Source organism: Schistocerca serialis, chromosome 1 (assembly GCF_023864345.2).
Source record: "Schistocerca serialis cubense isolate TAMUIC-IGC-003099 chromosome 1, iqSchSeri2.2, whole genome shotgun sequence".
Taxonomy (NCBI): domain Eukaryota; kingdom Metazoa; phylum Arthropoda; class Insecta; order Orthoptera; family Acrididae; genus Schistocerca; species Schistocerca serialis.
Genome location: NC_064638.1, coordinates 521,764,417 through 521,786,236, shown reverse-complemented (window position 1 = coordinate 521,786,236; position 21,820 = coordinate 521,764,417). Strand labels below are relative to the sequence as shown.

At 38.1% G+C, this 21,820-nt stretch overlaps 1 protein-coding gene across 4 annotated transcripts in view; it reads right to left on the bottom strand.

Moving 5' to 3' along the window:
- Positions 1 to 21,820, bottom strand: part of LOC126474411 (uncharacterized) — a 301,608-nt gene that overhangs the window by 155,538 nt on the left and 124,250 nt on the right. For all 4 annotated transcript variants that reach the window (XR_007586584.1, XM_050101883.1, XM_050101898.1 and 1 more), the window contains one exon: positions 13,868 to 13,997. Coding sequence is in view for 3 of the 4 variants with exons in the window: in XM_050101883.1 (XP_049957840.1) it covers positions 13,868 to 13,997 (130 nt within the window). In the remaining variant the exon portion in view is untranslated. The remainder of the gene's footprint in view (positions 1 to 13,867; positions 13,998 to 21,820) is intronic.

Here is a 21,820-nt window from a genome sequence, read left to right as displayed (position 1 = left end):
ATTGAACATAAGATAGTCATGTAGAATACAATTAGCTAGACAAATGCGAAAGGAAAAGTCATTTAACTGCCATTTTATGTTATTCAAAGAGTTTGCACAATAATGTGTAAATTTTTTTTAGAGATAGAACAAGGTGGTGCAGAATAGTTAATGTTAACGACAGCACGTGAGATTCCAGGTGGGTTCACATTCTGTGTGGGTTACATGCTTGACAACCAATGTATCACTGGTCTCTACAGTCATTTTCTGTGCTGCATAATTTCTTCAACTACAGTCAAACACTATCTTCTTCACTCATTATCAACTCCAACAAACATTACATCTGATGATTAATATATGTACTGCTAATGACTTTTTTCCAATGTGCTACTTGACAGTATGCAGTTGTTCATTAGTCTCCAATGCAATACAATTTTGTTCACAATATTTAATAATATTGTGAAATTAGGTTCACTCATGATCTTAGGTGGACTTCTGACTTTTCAGTTTAATTACTCTCGTTTGAGTAGTACAGAATTACTAGTGATAGTAGTTCCTGTCCTTCACCTACCCGTCCCGTTTCCTACTCCCACTCCAACACCACACTACCTTCTAGTCCACCAACACATCACCTAGTCTTTTTCCCCTCCTCTACTTCTCTCCTTTTCCATCGCTCCTCCCCCTCAAACCTCTCAACTATACCTAGTAGCCCTATCCTGTCCCCACCACATCCCTGCAAGTTCCCACATACAACACTACACATTCCTCCACTGCTACCCTCCTATCCCTCCTCCTTCCACCCCAGCCTCCTCCTTACCCTCACCACCCACCGACTGCTTTTCTATCAGGTGCAGTTACAACTCAGTCCAACCTCACCAACCAGACATAGTGGGTGTGTGTGAGTTGTACTCATGTGAATGTGTGTGTTTTCTACTTTGTGAGAAGATTTTGTGGTCAAAAGCTCAAACTTATAAAAGACTTTTTTCTGTGCTTGTCTGCAACTCAGTGTCTCCTCTATATGGTGAGCAGCAATCCAGCCTTTCCATAATACTGATATCTGAATATAATGTACAAGAATTACTAATGTCTGTATACAGCTAAGCATAAGTCTGATTTAAAATAATAATGGAAGAATATGCAAAAACACTGAAGACAGCTTGCAAGCTATACCCAAGCGCATATAGAAAAGTTACTCTGGTCACAATTCTATTAGAAATTAGATTTGTAAGAATTGTGATTTTGTAGGGCATAATTATGTATAAGTATACTGAACTGTACTCATGGATGCCTCACATGAACAAAGAACCTCCTAAGGTAGAGTACCTTGCATCCCTCAATGATATAGACAGTCGAACTGCAGATGCAACCACAACAGGGAGGTATCTGTGGAGAGGCCTGACTAACCAAAAACATACAGCATCTTTTCCAAAAAACCATGTCCATATACATATAGCTCACAGATGCTTGTTTCATGATGCAAATATGTACACAATACCACATTCATTTACATATGCTGGACACATACTAAACAGTGCAAATCCATTTTGTTTACATATGCTAGACACATACTGAACAGTGCAATTTCACTTTAGATGGTGTACAAGGTAACTTGCATGCCATCTAAAGTGGAATTGCTCTGTTTAGTATGCACCCAGCATATGTAAACAGACGTGCTATTGTCTACGTATGTAACAAGCATCAGTGAGCAATATGTATATGGACATGGCCTTTTTAACAAGATGCTGTGTGTTTTTAAATATTTAGTGATGATAAATGTTTATAATGTGCTGAGTTTTATCCACTTGACATCTTGTGCATGCGGTCAGTGTAAAAGGAATATGTTTTATAACAAAAAAGTGTGTAAGACCTGAAGTTGACAGCTAAGACTGTTGAAACTGATTGTCTTGAATAAAACATATTTTGTGTGCTCTTGGCTTTTGAATGCCTTTTAACAATTAAAACAGATCACCCTTCAATATTCTCACAATGAGAAATTCAGTCAATGGAATTAGTGAAGTATGGTGACAGGAAGAACAGAACTTCTGGTCAAGTGAGTTGTTGTTATTGTTGTTGTTGTTGTTGTTGCTGTTGTTGTGGTCTTCAGTCCAAGGACTAGTTTGATGCAGCTCTCCATGCTACTCTACCCTATGCAAGCTTCTTCATCTCCAAATAATCACTGCAATGTACATTCATCTGAATCTGCTTAGTGTACTCATCTCTTGGTCTCCCTCTACGATTTTTACCTTCCACACTTCCCTCCAATACTAAATTAGTGAACCCTTGATGCCACAGAACATATCCCGCCAACCAATCCCTTCTTTTAGTCAGGTTGTGTCACAAATTCCTCTTCTTCCCAATACTATTCAGTACCTCCTCATTAGTTACATGATCTACCCATCTAACATTCAGCATTCTTCTGTAGCAGGACATTTCAAAAGCTTCTACTCTCTTCTTGCCTAAACTGTTTACCGTCTATGTTTCGCTTCCATACAGAACTACACTCCATACAAACATTTCCAGAAAAGACTGCCTGACACTTAAATCTATTCAGAAACGCTTTCCTTGCCAGAGCCAGTCTACATTTTATATCCTCTCTGCTTCAACTACCATCAGTTATTATGCTCCCCACATAGCAAAACTCATTTACTACTTTAAGTGTCTCATTTCATAATCTAATTCCCTCAGCATCACCCGACTATATTCCATTATCCTCATTTTGATTTAGTTGATTGTCATCTTATATCCTCCTTTCAAGACACTGCCCATTCCGTTCAACTGCTCTTCAAGGTCCTTTGCTGCCTCTGATAGAATTACAATGTCATCAGCAAACCTCAAAGTTTTTATTTCTTCTCCATGGGTTTTAATTCCTACTCCGAATTTTTCTTTTGTTTCCTTTACTGCTTGCTCAATACACAGACTGAATAACAACAGGGATAGGCTACAACCCTGTCTCACTCCATTTTCAATCACTGTGTCCTTCTACTCTTATTATTGCCATCTGTTTTCTGTACAAATTGTAAACAGCCTTTCGCTCCCTGTATTGTACCCCCACCACCTTCAGAATTTGAAAGAGAGTATTCCAGTCAACATTGTCAAAAGCTTTTGCTAAGTCTACAAATGCTAGAAATGTAAGTTTGCCTTTCCTTAATCTACCTTCTAAGATAAGTCGTAGGGTCAGTATTGCCTCACGTGTTCCAATATTTCTATGGAATCTAAACTGATCTTCCCTGAGGTCGGCTTCTACCAGTTTTTCCCTTCATCTGTACGGAGTTCATGTTAGTATTTTGCAGCCATGACTTATTAAACTGATAGCTCGGTAATTTTCACACCTGTCGACATCTGCTTTCTTTGGGATTTGAATTATTATATTCTTCCTGAAGTCTGAGGGTATTTCACCTGTCTCGTACATCTTGCTCACCAGATGGTAGAGTTTTGCCATGGCTGGCTCTCACAAGAGTATCAGTAGTTCTACTGGAATATAGTCTAGTCCTGGGGCCTTGTTTTGACTTAGGTCTTTCAGTGCTCTGTCCACGCAGTATCATATCTCCCATTTCATCATCATCTACATCCTCTTCCATTTCCATAATATCGCCCTTGTACAGATGCTCCATATACTCCTTTCACCTTTCTGCTTTCCCTTTTTTGCTTAGGACCGGTTTTCCATCTGCGCTCTTGATATTCACACAGGTGGTTATCTTTTCTCCAAAGGTCTCTTTAATTTTCCTGTGGGCAGTATCTATCTTAAGCCTAGTGACCTAGGGATATATGCCTCTACATGCTTACATTTGTCCCCCAGCCATCCTTTGCTTAGCCATTTTGCACTTCCTATCAATCTCATTTTTGAGACGTTTGTATTCCTTTTTGCCTGCTTCATTTATTGCATTTTTTTATTTTCTGCATTTTTTATTTTCTCCTTTCATCACTTCACTTCAATATCTCTTCTGTTAGCCGAGGATTTCTACTAGCCCTCATCTTTTTACCAACTTGAAACTCTGCTGCTGTCACTATTTCATCTCTCAAAGCTACACATTCTTCTTCTACTGTATTTCTTTCCCCTGTATTTGTCAAACTTTCCCAATGCTCTCTCTGAAACTCTCTGCAACCTCTGGTTTAGTCAGTTTATCCAGGTCCCATCTCCTTCAATTCCCACCTTTTTGCAGTTTTTCAGTTTTAGTTTACACTTCATAACCAATAGATTGTGGTCAGAGTCCACATCTGCCCCCGGAAATGTCTTACAGTTTAAAACCTGGTTCCTAAATTTCAGTCTTACTATTATATAATCTATCTGAAATCTTCAAGTGTATACAGGCATCTTCCACGTATATAACCTTGTTTTGTGATTCTTAAACCAAGTGTTAGCTATGGCTAAGTTATTCTCTGTGTAAAATTCTACCAGGTGCCCCCCCCCCCCCCCCCCCCCCCGTTCATATTTACCTGCTACTTTTCCTTCTCTTCCTTTTCCCATTATCTGATTCCAGTCCCCCACAACTATTAAATTTTCATCTCCCTTAATTATCTGAATACTTTCTTTTATTGCCTCATACATTTCTTCAATCTCTTCATCATCTGCGGAACTAGTTGGCATATAAACTTGTACTACTGTAGTTGGCATGTTTATCTTGGCTACAATAATGCATTCACTATGCTGTTGGTAGTAGCTTATCCATGCTCCTATTTTTTTATTCATTACTAAACCTATTCCTGCATTACCCCTATTTGATTTTGTATTTATAACACTGTATTCCCCTGACCGGAAGTCTTGTTCCTCCTGCCACCGAACTTCACTAATTCCCACTATATCTAACTTTAACCAATCCATTTCCCTTTTTGAAATTTTCTAACCTACCTGCCCAATTAAGGGATCTGACATTCCACGCTCTGATCCGTAGAATGGCAGGTTTCTTTCTCCTGATAACGACGTCCTCCTGAGTAGTCCCTGAATGAGGGACTATTTATATCAGGAATATTTTACCCAAGAGGACGCCATCATCAAATAACCATAGTGTAAAGCTGCATGCCCTTGGGAAAAATTATGGCTGTAGTTTCTCCTTGCTTTCAGCTGTTCACAGTACCAGCACAGCAAGGCCATTTTGGTTAATGTTACAAGACCAGACCAGTCAATCATCCAGACTGTTGCCCCTGCAACTACTGAAAAGGCTGCTGCCTCTCTTCAGGAACCACACCTTTGTCTGGCCTCTCAAGAGATACCCCTCCATTGTGGTTGCATTTACAGTACAGCTACCTGTTATCGCTGAGGCATGCAAGCCTCCCCACCAGCGGCAAGGTCCATGGTTCATGGGTATAGGGTTAAAATACAAAATCAAACAGGTATAATGCAGGAGTCAGTCTAATATTGAAAAATAAAATAGGTATGCAGGTAAGCTACTGGGAATGACATGGTGAAAGGATTATTGCAGCCAAGATAGATATGAAACCAACTCCCACCACCATAGTTAGGTTTATATGGCAACTAGTTCTGCAGGTAAGCAAGATATTGAAAGACTGAATGATGAGATAGAGAACATTATTCCGATAATCAAGGGAGATGAAAATTTAATTGTGATGCGCGATTGGACTCAATAGTAGCAAAATGAAGAGAAGGAAGAATAGCAAGAGAATATGGACTGGAGGAAAGGAATGAAATAGGAAGCCAAATTTTGCATAGAGCAGATGCAACTTGTATTTAAATGCTCTGAGATGGAGGTATCCAAAAATATATTTCTCAATAGTAGATTCCAGAATTTAAATAATCAAGATGCATTTTGATTGTTCCCCACACAGATTTCACTAATGACAGTCAATGTGTTTGAAACAGTTGATATTGAATAATGTTTCTCAAAACAGGTAGTAACTAGTCTTAAAGCTGCACCTCCAAATGCCAGTTATTTTCATGTAGCAGAGGTTTGGGGGTGTGGCTCCTATTGTGGACCTCCTCAAAGCTCAGTTGCTACAACCTCTGGCCACACATGATTTTTGTATTCCTCTGCTTACAACAAAAGGAAATTAACTGGCTGAACATTTGCTACCAAACCTCTGTCGCTGTATTTCTGTATTATATTTTGATACTTCATTAATCAAGCTTTAATATTTTGGTATTGTTGAAGGTAGTATTTTTGGTTCTACCATTGGCAGTACTGACTAGTGTAGGAAAGGCAAGCTAGGTTTGGAAACATCTCACTACAATGCAGTAGCATAAGTGGCACCACCTCGTGAGAATTTCATGAATGATTAGAGGAAATAAGTGTGCAAAAAATGTCTTGTTACCTTTAGTTACTAAGAATTTCCTAACTTGTTAACAGTGTTTGCAGCATAAAACATGTTATCAATTTTTTTGCGAGTGCAGAGTGCCTAAGTACTTGTGAATTTCATTTTCTCATGAAGAACTGTAGCATGCCACAAGTCTGAAAACATCACAATATGCAATTTATTAGACAAATATTTGGAATGTGTGATAAAGGAGAAATTGTTTCACCCAGATCCAATCTAAACACCAATCAAGAATGAAAACAGTGCCAATCCAGACAAGACTATATCCAGATCCTTAGCTGAGTGATGTATGATAGCATGTTTAGCCACCAATTTCTCTGACATTGAAGCACAACAAAACATACTAAAAATTACCTTTCGGAATGATCTTTAATATGTGTATCACTTAAAACGCATATTTTCATAATACATTAGTTTAAATATGAAAACCAACAAATACAGAATGTGAGCTTTGTAAACACGTAAATCAATGTGGTACTGTTCAATTTGCTTCTGTGAGCTACTCATGGAACATCACTGTTTTGTCACAGGAATTTGTAAATGCTGTTAATTGAGCACATGAAAAACATTAACCATGCAATAAACCTAACATGCACGGCATTAAAAATCTCTCCAAAACATGTAAGTTTTAGTATTTTTGTTGTGATGAAGCACCTACAGATCTTTTCTCAGACTTTGCTTTTGGTGCTATTTAGTAATTTACTGTGAAGAGAACAGGAGATACATTCACCATAGTTCCTTTCAGTAAATGCCGCCCACCGCAACCTACCCAAATATGGAAACCGGGAACTGCCCCTGGCACAGAGTATAATTTAACCATTGGTAACACGCTTTTTAAGAACCAGGAAAGAAGGTTGTGCATGTGGAAGAGACCTCATAATACAGGAATGATTGAGATTGTTTATCTATTGGTAAGATAGAGATTTCAAAAGCATATTTCAAATTATAAGGCATTTTCAATGGCAAATGTGGATTCTCCTCATAATTTATTGTTTATGAACTGCAGATTAAAACTCGAGAGCTTTTGAAAAAGTAGGAAATTTGGGAGGCAATGTGATGGAAATGAAGAGGAAGACAAGGAAGATGAGGTGGGAGATATGATACTGTGAAAAGAATTGGACAGAGCACTGAAGATCCAAAGTCAAAACAAGGCCCCTCCTGGAGAACATGATATTCCCTCAGAATCACTGGAATACTTGGGAGAGACAACCATGGCAAAACTATTCCACTCAGTGTGCAATATATGAGACAGGCAAAATATATTCAGACTTCAAAAGAATGTAATGATTCAAATTCCAATGAAGACACATGCTGAAAGGTGTGAATACTACTGAACCACAAGTTTAATAAGTTGTAGTTGCAAAATATTTACACAAATTACCTACATATGAATGGAAAAACTGGTAGAAGCCAAGGAAGATCAGTTTGGGCTCCGCCAAAATGTGGGAACACAAGTAACACCACTGACCCTACAACATTTCTTAGAAGATAGGGTAGTGAAAGGTAACATTACATTTATACCATTTTTAAATTTAGAGAAGCTTTTGACAATCTGGAGGTAGCAGGGATTAAATACAGCAAGTGAAAGGTTATTTACAACTTGTACAGAAAACACTGCATTTATAATAGTCAAAGGGCATGGAAAGGAAGCAGTAGTACAGAAGAGAGTAGACAAGATTGTGGTCTATTACTGTTGTTATTCAATCTGAACCAGGGGCGCTGGCTTATAAAAAAATATGGGGAGGGGGCGGGGGGGGGGGGGGGGGGGGGGGGGGGCGGCGCCATACTGGGGTGGTCTTGCCTCGGGAAATTTTATTTTCTAAATTTTAGATGAAGAATAGTGATCTTTAAAGTTTTTTTAATCATTTTAGAGTCATATGATCAACATTAGAACCCCGAAAACTGGACTCTCGATAACTCAACGCTCTGGGAAACTAGACAAGCCTGACACATTTTTTGGCTTTGAAAAAAGAAACAAAACATAAACACGGACAGTATTTTCATAAAAAGCTAATTTAATAATCATGCTTATAGACTATTACAGAGCAGTGAATATATAGCTCTGAAAAACTGAAATTATATTTAAACAAATCCTAAACTATCGTTAAAAGAATAAAACATAAAATATTGCTGTCGCACAGTAATAGCACATTGATTAATATGTGAAATAGCTAATTTAAGCTTACTCCTGAATAAGGCTCAGGGTTCATTACATAAAAACAATATCTCAAAGTTAATGCTCTACTACAGTTAATAAAGTTAATACAGTATGCCGAACACTTTCAGTCAAAAAGTATGTAAACAGCGGGTTTTAATTGGGTCTTACACCCTAAAAAATTTAAGTATTTGAAAATATCTAATACAGTAATACAGTACTAAACTAGTACTAATATTTCAAAACCGAAAATATAATTCTCTATTTTATATAGATTTTTAATATTGCTCTAAATGCCATTATTAAGGCTAGAGTGTTTTTAGAAAGCTGCAAATGTCGACCATCTGACTGGATTACTGAATATGAAGTCGTTGATGACTGGTCGGATATCCAATTCATCCAAAACATCTTGGTGGGCATGAAGAACAGCCAAGTTGTTCAATTGCTTCTGTCCCATTGTTGAACAGAGATATGACTTCTAAGGGCACTGAACGACTGTTCTGCTGTTGCTGTCATGATTGGAACTACTTGGAGAAGCTTAATGCACTTCACTACTTCACATAACATTTCTCCAACTGCAGGCTCTTGTGTAATGTAATTTCTTACATCACACATGTTTTTTAAGACCAGTTGTTTTTTTATTAGTGATGTCGGCTAACATATTCAAGTGTAAGTGCAGTCTCTCATGTGTAGGTCATTTTTGAAAAACTCAGTTGATTTTTCCAAATTTGTTTCACCCCTGTTTACTAAAAGCAAGCACTCTTGTTCAACTGCAGTGACCTATGTGAGTCCAGTTGAAGCAAACCGCTCAGTAATGCAAGATTGCACCGTTTCACAAACCTCAATGTAAATAGCTTTATAGTATTCCTTTGGGGTTTTAAAAGTGTGCAGTAAGGTGGCTTCATTGTTTTCATACTTCTTTGGTGTACTTCGATTCAGAGGAAGTGAAGGATCATCAACTTGTGAAGGTTTTTCTTTTAAACACAATTCCCAAACATGTTCAAAACTACCATGCCTTCCATTCAATATACAAATCAAGCTCTCATATATTTTTTCCAGATCAGCAACACTTAGATGAGGGCATTGAATTTTTTCATTGACATCCTCTACTGGGTTCAATGCATGTAAATAAAGAAGTAAAAAGAAATACGTCTCGAATTGTAACATTGACTCAAGGGTTTTGTCCTCTGCAGGAAATGTTTCAAAAAACTCTAGAAATTCTTCAAAGTTTTTCAGTATTCCCAAGATACTAGAAGCTCGAATAGTCCATCAGGTCGGGTAAAGCGGTCGTAGACCAGTTTGGTCGTTGGTGCTGTCACAGCAAATGCTTCTGAAAAGTCCCATCCTTTTGTTGGATTCCTTTACGGTGTTAATTAAATCGTTGGCCAAAGCCATAATATCCCTCATAGATGTAAGATGGTGGAGAGTGTCTACAACTGCCAAGTTTTAACTGTGAGCAATGCAGTGCACATAACATGCTTTTGGTTGTATATCCAAAACTAACTTTTTTAGTCCTTTGAACTTACCTCTCACATTTGAGGCACGATCATAGCACTGCCCTCTTAAGTTATCCATTGACAAATCAAGATGAGCAAAAACGTCTTTTAAAATACTAAACAGAGTTTGTGATTCAGTGTTGGGGGTCTCGTATAAGCCAATAAAGACTATGTTCATGATTAAGAAATCATCGACAGTACGAATACAAAATGACACTTGATTCGTCAACCATAATAGAAAAATATTCAGTCTTCTTGATTGAAGCCAATACCTTTCTCAACACAGACTTTCCTAGTAGATCAATTATCTCATTTTGTATATCATGGGACATCCACTTATACCCCGAACACCCTCACCGATCTTTAAACTCAGGTATGTCATTCTTTCAGAGTTCCAACAATTGAAAAAAATTTGAGTTTACATCTTCGTGCCCTCTAACTGCTAGTCCTTGTCGGCATAGAAACTGCACGGAAGTAAAAATTGTCTCAAGAGCTAAATAGCCTTTCTTCATATCACTGTCTAACTGTTCATTCAATTGGGAGGCCACACTTTGATTAGTGATAGAATTTAATTTCAGAACACCTTCTTTATGCGTAAACATATTTTCATGAAGATGGAATTTTTCCAAAGCCTTCTTCCAGTTATAAAACCCAATGGAAGTAAATGCATCTTCTTTTTTTGAAGACAATTGTAATAGATTTTTAGCATCTACCTCTTTGCAGGTTTTGCAAAAAACTTTTTCATTAGATGCTTCATATTCTAGCCCTGTATATTTGATCAACCAATACTTCTGAAATGATCTTCCCTTACTGGATTGTCCAGGTTGCAGCTGTGAACAGTTCTCACCTGAAGATGATGAAGCAATTGACGACACAATAATTGTTGGAGGTTGAGTTGCAGTTTCATCAACTTCCAAGCATGCCTTTTTGGTAACAAATTTATCCATTGCAAACTTAATTCACAGTACACTAAAGTAAGCAAATAAAATATAGTCATAAAAAATAGTCCACTAGACACTAAAGTTGGAACACTAAACATATCTGCAGCATGCACTGCACGAAACTATCCACACTGAATGACTGCGACAGCAGGGTGGGATTTATATAGCGCTGGCATCGTAATGTCTCGAAGCATCAAGGCGACGTGAGGTGGAGGGTTCCAAGCACTTCTGCTCCAGTCACGCGGCTGCAGCGCTGGTCTGCTGGCACCAGACTTTACCCGAAGGTTTGTGCACCGGAGCAAATTCTAAGTGTGCCCGCAACACCGTAACACTATCATGATTCACACCACTCGTTTTCAGTTAACCTGCTTACTACCATAATAATTATTTGTTTTAACTCATTACTGAATGTATTTTAAAAGGTAACTATTGTCAAACAAGTAAAATACAAAATTCCAACATAATTTTGTGATTTTACAAAGCATAATACAATTGAATTTTTGACGGGGCTTGGGCCCCCTCAGTCCTTGTGGAGTCAGCGACAGTGATCTGAACACTGAGCAAACAATAAAGGACACCAAGAAGAAATTCTAAAAGGGAATTAAATGTCAGGGAGGAGAAATAAAATTTTTGTAGCTTGCCAATGATTCTGTAATTCTGTCAGAGACAGCAGAGTACTTGCAAGAGCAGCTGAATGCAACGGATAGTGCCTTGAAAAGATGTTATAACACAAACATCAACAAAATTAAAATGAAGGTAGCGGAATGTAATCTAATAAAATCAAGTGATGGTGAGAGAATTAGATTAGGAAATGAGACCCTGAAAGTAGCAGGTAAGTTTTGATATTTTGGTAGCAAATTAGCTGACAATGGTTGAAGTAGAGACGATATAATAGAAAGACTGGCTACAGCAAGGAAAGTGTTTCTGACAAAAGGAGGCTGTGAACATCAAATATAAATTTAACTGTTTAGGAAGTCTTTTTCTGAAGGTATTTTTCTGGAGTATAGCTTTGTACAAAAGTGAAACAATGACAATAAGTAGTTTGGACAAGAAGAAAACAGAAGCTTTTGAAATGTGGTGATACAGGATAATGCTGAAGATTAGATGGGTAGAGAGAATAATTAATTAGGAACTGCCAAACCGAACTGGGCAAAAAAGAAATTTATGGCACAACTTGATTAAAAGAAGGTATCAGTTGATAGGGCACATCCTAAGTCAACAAGGAATCATCAATCTGGTAATGGAAGGAAGCATGGGGTATAAGAATTGCAGAGGGAAATCAAGGCATGAATGTGGGCTGTAGTAGTTCAAATGGATGTGGACTGCAGTAGTTATTTGGAGATGAAAGGCTTGCACAGGACAGAGTAACATGGCAACCTGCATCAAACCAGTCGTTGGACTGAAAGACATACAAGAGAACAACTGATAAATGATGTCTTTTATATTTTGCACTAATGGAAAATTATAGCAATATTTAAGCCAATCCCATGCATCCCAATTATATACTGGGGTGTTTATTTATCAATTGGAAACCAAATCTAATACTAATACCAGATATTAAATGTTGTAGGTTACTCAAAAAACGTTCTTGATGTGGAGACAGATCAAGGATCAAGAATCAAAAGAGGAGCATTGGGAAGGAAGATAAGAAAGTCAAACAATATCATAAACAATTAAATTTGTAATTTTGTTTTTTCTTATTTTTCATTTGTCCATTTGCATATTTCGGCAGCAAAACTGACGAGTCAACAAGCAACACAAAAAGCGCCTGTTACAAATGAAGATTGCTGATTCAGTTTGGTTAGTATCTAAACTAATTTCACATTCAAATGTTCATTAATTAACATAGTATCAGTTACATCTGAACGCTTCTAGAATCCCAAGCATAAATTTACACATGGAATTCTAGAGGAAAGGAGGTATTAAATTGCAAATAGTGCAGTTAGAAGTAAATGAACTGATACTGACACAAAATTAACAGACACCCACAACTGTAAACTACAGTGAAGAGCATGGCAGAGAGCCATTCCCATGGAACCATGTAATAGGGTTTCTCTCCATTCCATTAGTGTATGGAGTGTGGGAAATGATTACTTAAATGCCTCCATGTGAAACCCACGTGTGCATGACCCAAAACTTTGCTTGTCTGACATATTCCATGAGGTAAGAAGATATGATGATCTGATTTACGATCAAAATTTTTTTTTATTGCCTGTAATTACAAATATTATAATAATAAGGTATGATTAATTGTTAGGAAACATGTATTAATATGAAAAGGAAATTATAATTAAGAATTTCTGGCTACAACTTATCTTCAGAAAGTGAGGTTCTTAATACTTCTGATACACATGCTCCTTGCTCCTACAGAGGCATGCTGACAGTCATGTTAGCCACAAGCACATTTTACACATGCAACAAGACTGGATGGAAATGGTAAAAATTACCCACCATAATTCTAAATATGGATTGCAATGTACAGACGTAGATGAGAAAAACAGCTATGTACTATGAGTGAGTGTGAAATAAAATTTTGACTACTGTACAGCGAAGATAGACATATACTATCCCATGAAAGCCTACTTACAAAGTTTCAAGAACTGACTTTTAATGATGACTCTACTACAACCCCCTATTTATTGCTCCTGTAGGGATCATGAGGACAAGATTAGATGAATTATAGCATATTATAGGAGGCATTTAAACAACCATTCTCCTTGTGATACATATGTCAATTGAACAGGAAAGCTGCTAATAACTGGTACTGTGGAAAGTACCCATCACCATGCATTTCAAGTGGTTTGCAGAGTATAGATGCAAATGTAGATGAAGCCATATTTCTGGTTCACACAAATGAACTGATAAATGCAAAATACATTTCACTGTACCACTTACATAGTAGACTTAAGCTATAACATTAAATATGACATTTTCTGCCCCAGTTATGTTAATAAATAAAATTTGATAGCAATTGACAATATAAATAAGATAACAGTTATCAGGTGAGCTTAAAAATTTTTGCAACTGACCATTGCAGGGAGTAGCTGAAAGCATTGCACTTCACCATCACTATTGAAAGGAACGAAATCCAAAGGCAATTCCAGGTCAAAGACAAATTCTGTGTTTGGGAAAAGCCCTCTTTCACTTTCAAAGAAAAACCTAAAACAAAATGAATTTTTAAATATTAATAAACACTATAAACTACTTCACATTTAAAGTCACATAGTCACATGTAACAGATATAACTAAAACGAAATAAGTGAAAAACTATTTACACTATTTTTTACTAGAAGCATAAGAGAATGAACAATCATACGTGTGCAAACCTTGATCATCTGATATTTGCACGTACATGCCCACACACTCACATGCCCATCCTCTCTCTCTCTCTCTCTCTCTCTCTCTCTCTCTCTCTCTCTCTCTCACACACACACACACACACACACACACACACACACACACACACTCCCCAACATGACTGTTTTTCAGTGGATATGTCTGTGTGTTACAAACATTTCTATATGTTGTTGAAAATATTAAATGCAGTCTTGACAGAACTCTTCCATTCCCCACAACTTTGATTTTCACAGCAGCTTTTATCATTTACTTATTTTGGTAAGGGTGTTTGGCAAAGCTAGAATTTTGCTTCTTACAGCAAATGAAACATTAAAAAGGAAAAACCAAGATGCCTCAGTTATCTTAGAAGTATGAAAATGTTTCTAGTTCTACAATGCCAAGGTGCTTCCTCCAAGATCTCCCCCGGCAAAATGGGCTGCCTGCTTCCTCAGGTATATGGTGGCGTGACCGAATTTTGTCCACAGTCGTTGCTGATTCCCAACGCAAGGCCAAGGTGCAGCCATGGCACCAGTGGGCAGTTGGCAACGAGATAGAGGGAAGCACGTTTGAATGGGATTTGACTTTGAACTACTTAGATATTTTACTACATGAAGACAAGGATGACGTAGTAATATTACTGTGGCCCCTCACCAAAACGAAAAAGTTGTCACAACATTTTGACTTACAGATACCTTTCAAATGACGACACCAAGTTGAGACTTTCTTTTGCGCATATTTTGGAACCTACAGAAAAAAATGTGTAACTTGTTCCAGAAATCCCCCAGTGCAGCTAAAAAGCTTGCAGTGATGCTGATTTTCTTCTGCAATACACAAATTTTTGATCAAAATTCTTAAAATCATATTTTTTCTCTGTCACAGGTGTAGCATTTAGCAACTTGTAATATTTTTACACATCATGTAACATTAAGTAATTCCTCATTTCTTATTAAGAGTGAATGTTTTCAGATGGTAATTAAACCCCTTTTCTGTTACATGCTGTCGTATTTCTCCCTTAAGGTAAAGACAGTGAAATGTTTGGAAAATAGCTATTTGTTAACTTTCTTGCATTTTATTTAGGAAATTATTTCTGCATGGTACTGAATACCTGTCATAAAGACCTTATTTACTCTCCCTCAAGCGACAGGTTTACAGTAACCGAGACAAGGAGAACTTAATATATACAGGGTGTTCATTTTAAGTGAAGATATTAAAATACCTCAGACACTACACATCAGATGAAACAAGTTATAATCCCAATTTTTCTGTATCAGAGGTGGTCATCCGACAATATCACACTGGAACCACCACCCCACCCCGTGCATGGGTGGCTGGGAGCAACTTTGGGACCTTCAATGGAAACTCTAGTTTTTTATTTCAGATTACAATTCTATGGCAAAATATACATACATTTTGTCTGGCGCATTTTCTTTGTTTTGCCATAGATGGCACTGTAATCAGAGGAATAGGAAGGAGTGCACAGTCATAATTTACAACATGCTAGTCAATGTCGCTTGAATATCCAATGACATGTGGGACCCCAATTCCATGTTGCGAGGGTAGGACAGGCCAGTATTTCGTAACTTCTAATTGGAAACCCCCATCCTCAACATTGTATTCCTCCAACACATCGAGCAACAGGTTACTCGATGTATCACTTTGGCTGTGTATTGAAATATGATGTATCATAATGGGCAGTACACCGCAACCAGAGTTCACATATGTTCGGATGTAGAACAGACAATGGCTCTAAACATTACAATACTTGTGCAGTGTTTACTGCCTGTACACTTATCTATCATTAGGAGAACAGACATGCAACTGGACGATGAATGTTGCAACCACAGAAAAAAAACTGAAATGATCCTGATTTACGAAGAATGTAGGAGAAATGTTGAGGCTGCTGTTGCCTTGTATGCCAAGCATTTTCCATAGAAAGCTCTACATCTACATCTACATCCATACTCCGCAAGCCACCTGACAGTGTGTGGCGGAGGGTACCTTGAGTACCTCTATCGGTTCTCCTTCTATTCCAGTCTCGTAATGTTCGTGGAAAGAAGGATTGTCGGTATGCCTCTGTGTGGGCTCTAATCTCTCTGATTTTATCCTCACGGCCTCTTCGCGAGATATACGTAGGAGGGAGCAATATACTGCTTGACTCTTCGGTGAAAGTATGTCCTCGAAACTTTAACAAAAGCCCGTACCGAGCTACTGAGCACCTCTCCTGCAGAGTCTTCCACTGGAGTTTATCTATCATCTCCGTAATGCTTTCACGATTACTAAATGATCCTGTAACGAAGCGCGCTGCTCTCTGTTGGATCTTCTCTATCTCTTCTATCAACCCTATCTGGTACGGATCCCACACTGCTGAGCAGTATTCAAGCAGTGGGCGAACAAGTGTACTGTAACCTACTTCCTTTGTTTTCGAATTGCATTTCCTTAGGATTCTTCCAATGAATCTCAGTCTGGAATCTGCTTTACCGACGATCAACTTTATATGATCATTCCATTTTAAATCACTCCTAATGCGTACTCCCAGATAATTTATGGAATTAATTGCTTCCAGTTGCTGACCTGATATTTTGTAGCTAAATGATAAAGGATCTATCTTTCTATGTATTCGCAGCACATTACACTTGTCTACATTAAGATTCAATTGCCATTCCCTGCACCATGCGTCAATTCACTGCAGATCCTCCTGCATTTCAGTACAATTTTCCATTGTTACAACCTCTCGATACACCACAGCATCATCTGCAAAAAGCCTCAGTGAACTTCCGATGTCATCCACCAGGTCATTTATGTATATTGTGAATAGCAACGGTCCTATGACACTCCCCTGCGGCACCACTAAGCTCAATCTTATTTGTTCTTTTACCAGGTTATGAATGCCTCTACGCCTGATGGCAGTGTACAGGCCAGCAAAAGGAAATGAAGCAAATGTGTTGCAGGAGAAACTAATGAAATAGGGTTGTACTATAGTCCAATTCTTTTATCTTGGCGGCTCGCGCATGCCCGCCCAGACGCTGGAGATTGCTGCGTTGCCAGTTGCACACGACGCACGCGCCAATAGGAGCAGCGCCATAGTATAGCATAGTTCGCAAGCTTACGTGTAGGGGGGAGCGCGCAGTTCATGAAGTAAAGCCACCACGGCCGCATTAACCCTTTCGCTGCTACAAAGACGTGCTCCCTGCATTCCGCGCTGTGGGCGATTTTGTCACTGCACTGCTCGCCTGTGCAGACACATTGTGTTCCGACTGCTTTGACACTCTTTATCATTCGATTCCACAAAAACTATTTGGCTCAAAAATTAGATTTTTACCTATCTTCTTGACTGATACCTTCCCCCCATAAATGACTTAATTTTGTTTCGATGTTCAATGCAGTTATTATGCAGCATTAAATATAGTAAACCTTTGCACGAAATTTTGAAGAGTTTGCAGAGGTAAAAGTCCATAGAGTATACTTTCCGTATGGTCGATTTTAGTTGCTACAATGTTGAGAATGAAATGTGGACAAGATACCTATATATTTCATTTAATTTAAGTACCACATAAATGTCGTATGTAATATTGAGAAATATTCCAACTTTCACGACTGTAACAAAAGTTTTACTTACACTGGGCACGTTTGGCTTTATTTTAAAGCACTTCAGTCAATCAAAAGGAAGTAGACAAAATACATTAAACAAAACTGTGGACTTACAAAAACATTAGGACTTGAATATACCGTCTGTCAGTGAAGTGCTCAGAGCTATGTCAAACATAATTTTGTGTGTGGCACACACAAACAGCATTTATTTGCTAAAACACTGATGAGCCAACACAAACGTTGAATATTGTGCTACCGCAGCACAAAACTACAAAAGGTTACTTGGCAATGGAGGACACAAAATACAGTCCTCTTATGATGCTTCAAAAGAGAGAAACGCGTCTGGTCTAAATAAGTCGCTTATTACAGTTGCAGAAGAGGGATATATTTCAATACCACTGGTAAAACTGCGACTGTGGAACAAAAACAAGAAATAGAACATGAATACCATTGTGTATGTGCCATACCTTTCACCGATGGAAGTGCTTTAAAATAAAGCCAAATGCGCCGCGTGTATATAAAACTTTTATTACAGTCGCGAAAGACGGAATATTTCTCAATATTACATACGACACCTATGTGGTTCTTAAATTAAATGAGATATTGTTATACAGTAAATATTATATGAAATTTAGGTATCTTGTCCACATTTCATTCTCAACATTGTGGCAACTAAAATCGACCATACGGAAAGTATTCGCTATGGACTTTTACCTCTGCAAACTCTTCAAAATTTTGTGCAATGGTTTACTACATTTAATGCTGCACATCAAAACAAAATTAAGTCATTTATGGGGGGAAGGTATCAGGCAAGAAGACGTGTAAAAATCAAATTTTTTGGCCAAATAGTTTTTGTGAAATCGAATGATAAGTGTGTCAAAGCAGTGGGAACACCATGTGTCTGCACAGGCGAGAAGTGCAGTGATGACAAAATCGCGCACAGCGCGGAATGCGGGGAGCACGTGTCTGCAGCAGCGAAAAAGTTAATGAAGACGCAAAGCACTAGAAATTTCATGCAAACGACTAAAATTCGTGAAGTAAGGCACTCCAATATTGTTTTTAAATAAGGAAAATATTAAGCACCGCACAAGGTTTGAACTCATAACGTTTCTCTTGGCAGCCCAACACCTTAACCGTTCCGCTACCTCAGCTCATTGAATGGTGTAACTCTCTAAGGACTCTAACACCTCACGCAACTACTTATAAACACTGTTGGTATGACTATGAATTACTCACGCTTCGTAGAAGTACAATAGGAAATAAACAATTACCGCTGTTCTTTATTGCGAAAAAGCAGTTCGTGAGATTGAAACAAACATCTTTCCTTGCTATCGCCTGAATTAGGAGTCTTATTGCTTGTTTCGTTTAATTAATTAATAGAATATGAAGCAATTGGTATAAAGAATGCTTTTTCCAAACTTTCTGTAAAAGAAAGTCTGCTATCAAGACATTGCTTTTGTTCTATTACTTTATTTATGACTGAACGTTTCTAAAACTGAAGACACTCGTCCGTGCTCTGCACTGCTGTCGAGATCTGGCAACGTCGTTCTCTGTTCATTGGCTGACTGTGTTTTGTGACATCAGATGCGCAGAACGAACCTAAACTCGGCCGCCAAGATATATGACGCGCACTTTCGTAGTGCACCATAACCCACGGATAAGCACCCAGCAGTTACATCGCGATTCCAGTATGTTGGTAGGTAGCATTGTAACAATACTGCATTTTCATCAGTAACAACCATACCACATGTCTCTGCATCACAAACCGCCCCCACATTCTTTGCCGAGGTACTATTTTCTGACGAATCTACATTCACAAAGCATGGCAGCATTAACTGGCATAGATTGCATTACTGTAGGGTAGACAGTCCTTGTTGGTTACAACAAGTTGACCATGAATGTCCTTGGTTGGTTAATGTATAGTGTGGCATCATGAGGAACAGACTCATTGGTCAATATTTTATCGTCGGCAGCCTGAATGGACACAAACATCAAACTTTTTGGAACAGGAGCTTCCAGTACTACTGTCAGATGTTGCCCTAGACATTTGACAACATGTGTTGTTTCAACAAGACGGGTGGCCAGTGCATTACGCAACTGAAGCACAGGAGGTATTAGGCTGTGTTTATACTGGTCAGTGGCTACGCAGAGGTGGCCCTATAAATTGGCCTACTAGGTCCTTGTATTTGGTGTTGCCAGATTTCTTTCTGTGGGGATATTTAAAAGACAAGGAGTACCAGGAAGTGCCAACAGATTGTGAAGACATGGTTGACAGCATCAGAAACACCTTACTGGCATTCCCACATATATGCTTCTGTCCTGTGTACATTCATTTGAAAAGTGTATCACTAAGTGTATGAAAGTTGGCAGTACTACTTTTGAGCACTTACTCTAATTGTAAAAGTAGAGTAGCTTTTGCCTCAAGATACCGTGGCGCATCGAGCAGTTCTCTGTTGGAAGAATTCAACATTGCAAGTGGGGTTTTCAATTAGAAGTTATGAAATACTGGCCTGTCCTACCCTCACAACATGGAGGTGGGGTGGCACATGCTACTGGATATTGAAGGGCCATTGAGTAGCATGTCATAATTACAAATGGTGTACCCATTTCCTATTGCTCCGATTACAGCACCACATGTGGTAACATGAAGAAAATGCTTCAGAAAAAAACGTATGTAGATTTTGCTGTAGAATCATAATCTGCAATAAAAAATGGGGTTTCCATTGAAGATTTCATTATTGTCCCCACCCTCTCCCCCCCTCCCCTCCCACCCACCTACACACACATGGGGTGGGATGAAGGTTCAAGTGTGGAGTCATAGGATGTCCCCCTCCAAGAAAAACAAATTGGATTATAACTTTTTTCATCAAAAGTGTAGTTTTCGAGATATTTCAATGTCTTCAGTTAAAATGAACGCCCTGTATAGTATTCATTAAAATGGCCAGGCTACTGTTAACAAACTTACAAAATGTCATTAAAAATTTAGTAAAAAATTAAACAATACTTTAATATCCTATTACAAGGAAGGAAATACAGTACTTCATGTCTCTAAGAACACAAGTCTCAAGTAACAGCAGTCTGTTCTGACATACTCATAAACTTCTCATTTTTGAGTTTTACATTCATCACTTAATTTCTAAATTCCATATAATTTTTGAACCAACTAAAATACTGGGACGGAGGGTGTGCTCATCGCAATGCCCATGCTCAGTATAAATAAATACACATCTTCCTTCATAGGTCGCAAGGTATTTTATTTTCAATTCTATGATGCTTTCTCCCCATCAATCTGTCTTTTTTTTAAGCAAGAGATAAATCTTGTCTTCAGTGCTCATCTTCTTCCTTTTATGTAAATTTGTGCTGCTGGCATCAGGACCTTTTTTTATCTGCACAGAAGTTGTATGATCATCTAAAACATCTAATGGAGCTTGTATCTCTCCATCTCAGGCTCTTCCAGGTAACACACAGTGTGCTGTGGGGTGATCACTCTCTTGCAGAAAGAATTCAAAAGCCAAGATCACTTAAATATTCTTTACTAGATGACCAGTTTCAACACACTAAATGTTCCATCATCAGATCTGTGAAGATCTAAAATGACACCTTTAGTGTGTTGAAACCGGTCATCTAGTAAACAATATGTAAGCAATCTTGGCTTTTGAATTCTCTCTTGCAGGTAAGTTATACAGATTCAACTGCTGTATTATCTCTGGATCAATTACATTGTTTGAAACAATACTGGCAGTGTTTTCTTCCAACTGAAAGAGTCAAATATTGGAGGCAGGTCAGCAACAAAATATTGCCTGTTTTAGTTCATCAAATGTATCAATACCGTGCTTGCAGAAAGTTTAGGGACACATCTAAATTTCATTGAATTTACATGTCCCTCTTAAGTAACAACATTACAGTCAATTTTATTGCATTATGTTATGAGAGATCTATATTGTGAGACTATATTAGAAATTTTGCTGCCTTGGCTCTTTTTTATTATTATTATTATTATTTATTTTATGGCCTTCATTGGACCACTGTAGTCAAAAATACAAAGTTCAAAACAAGTT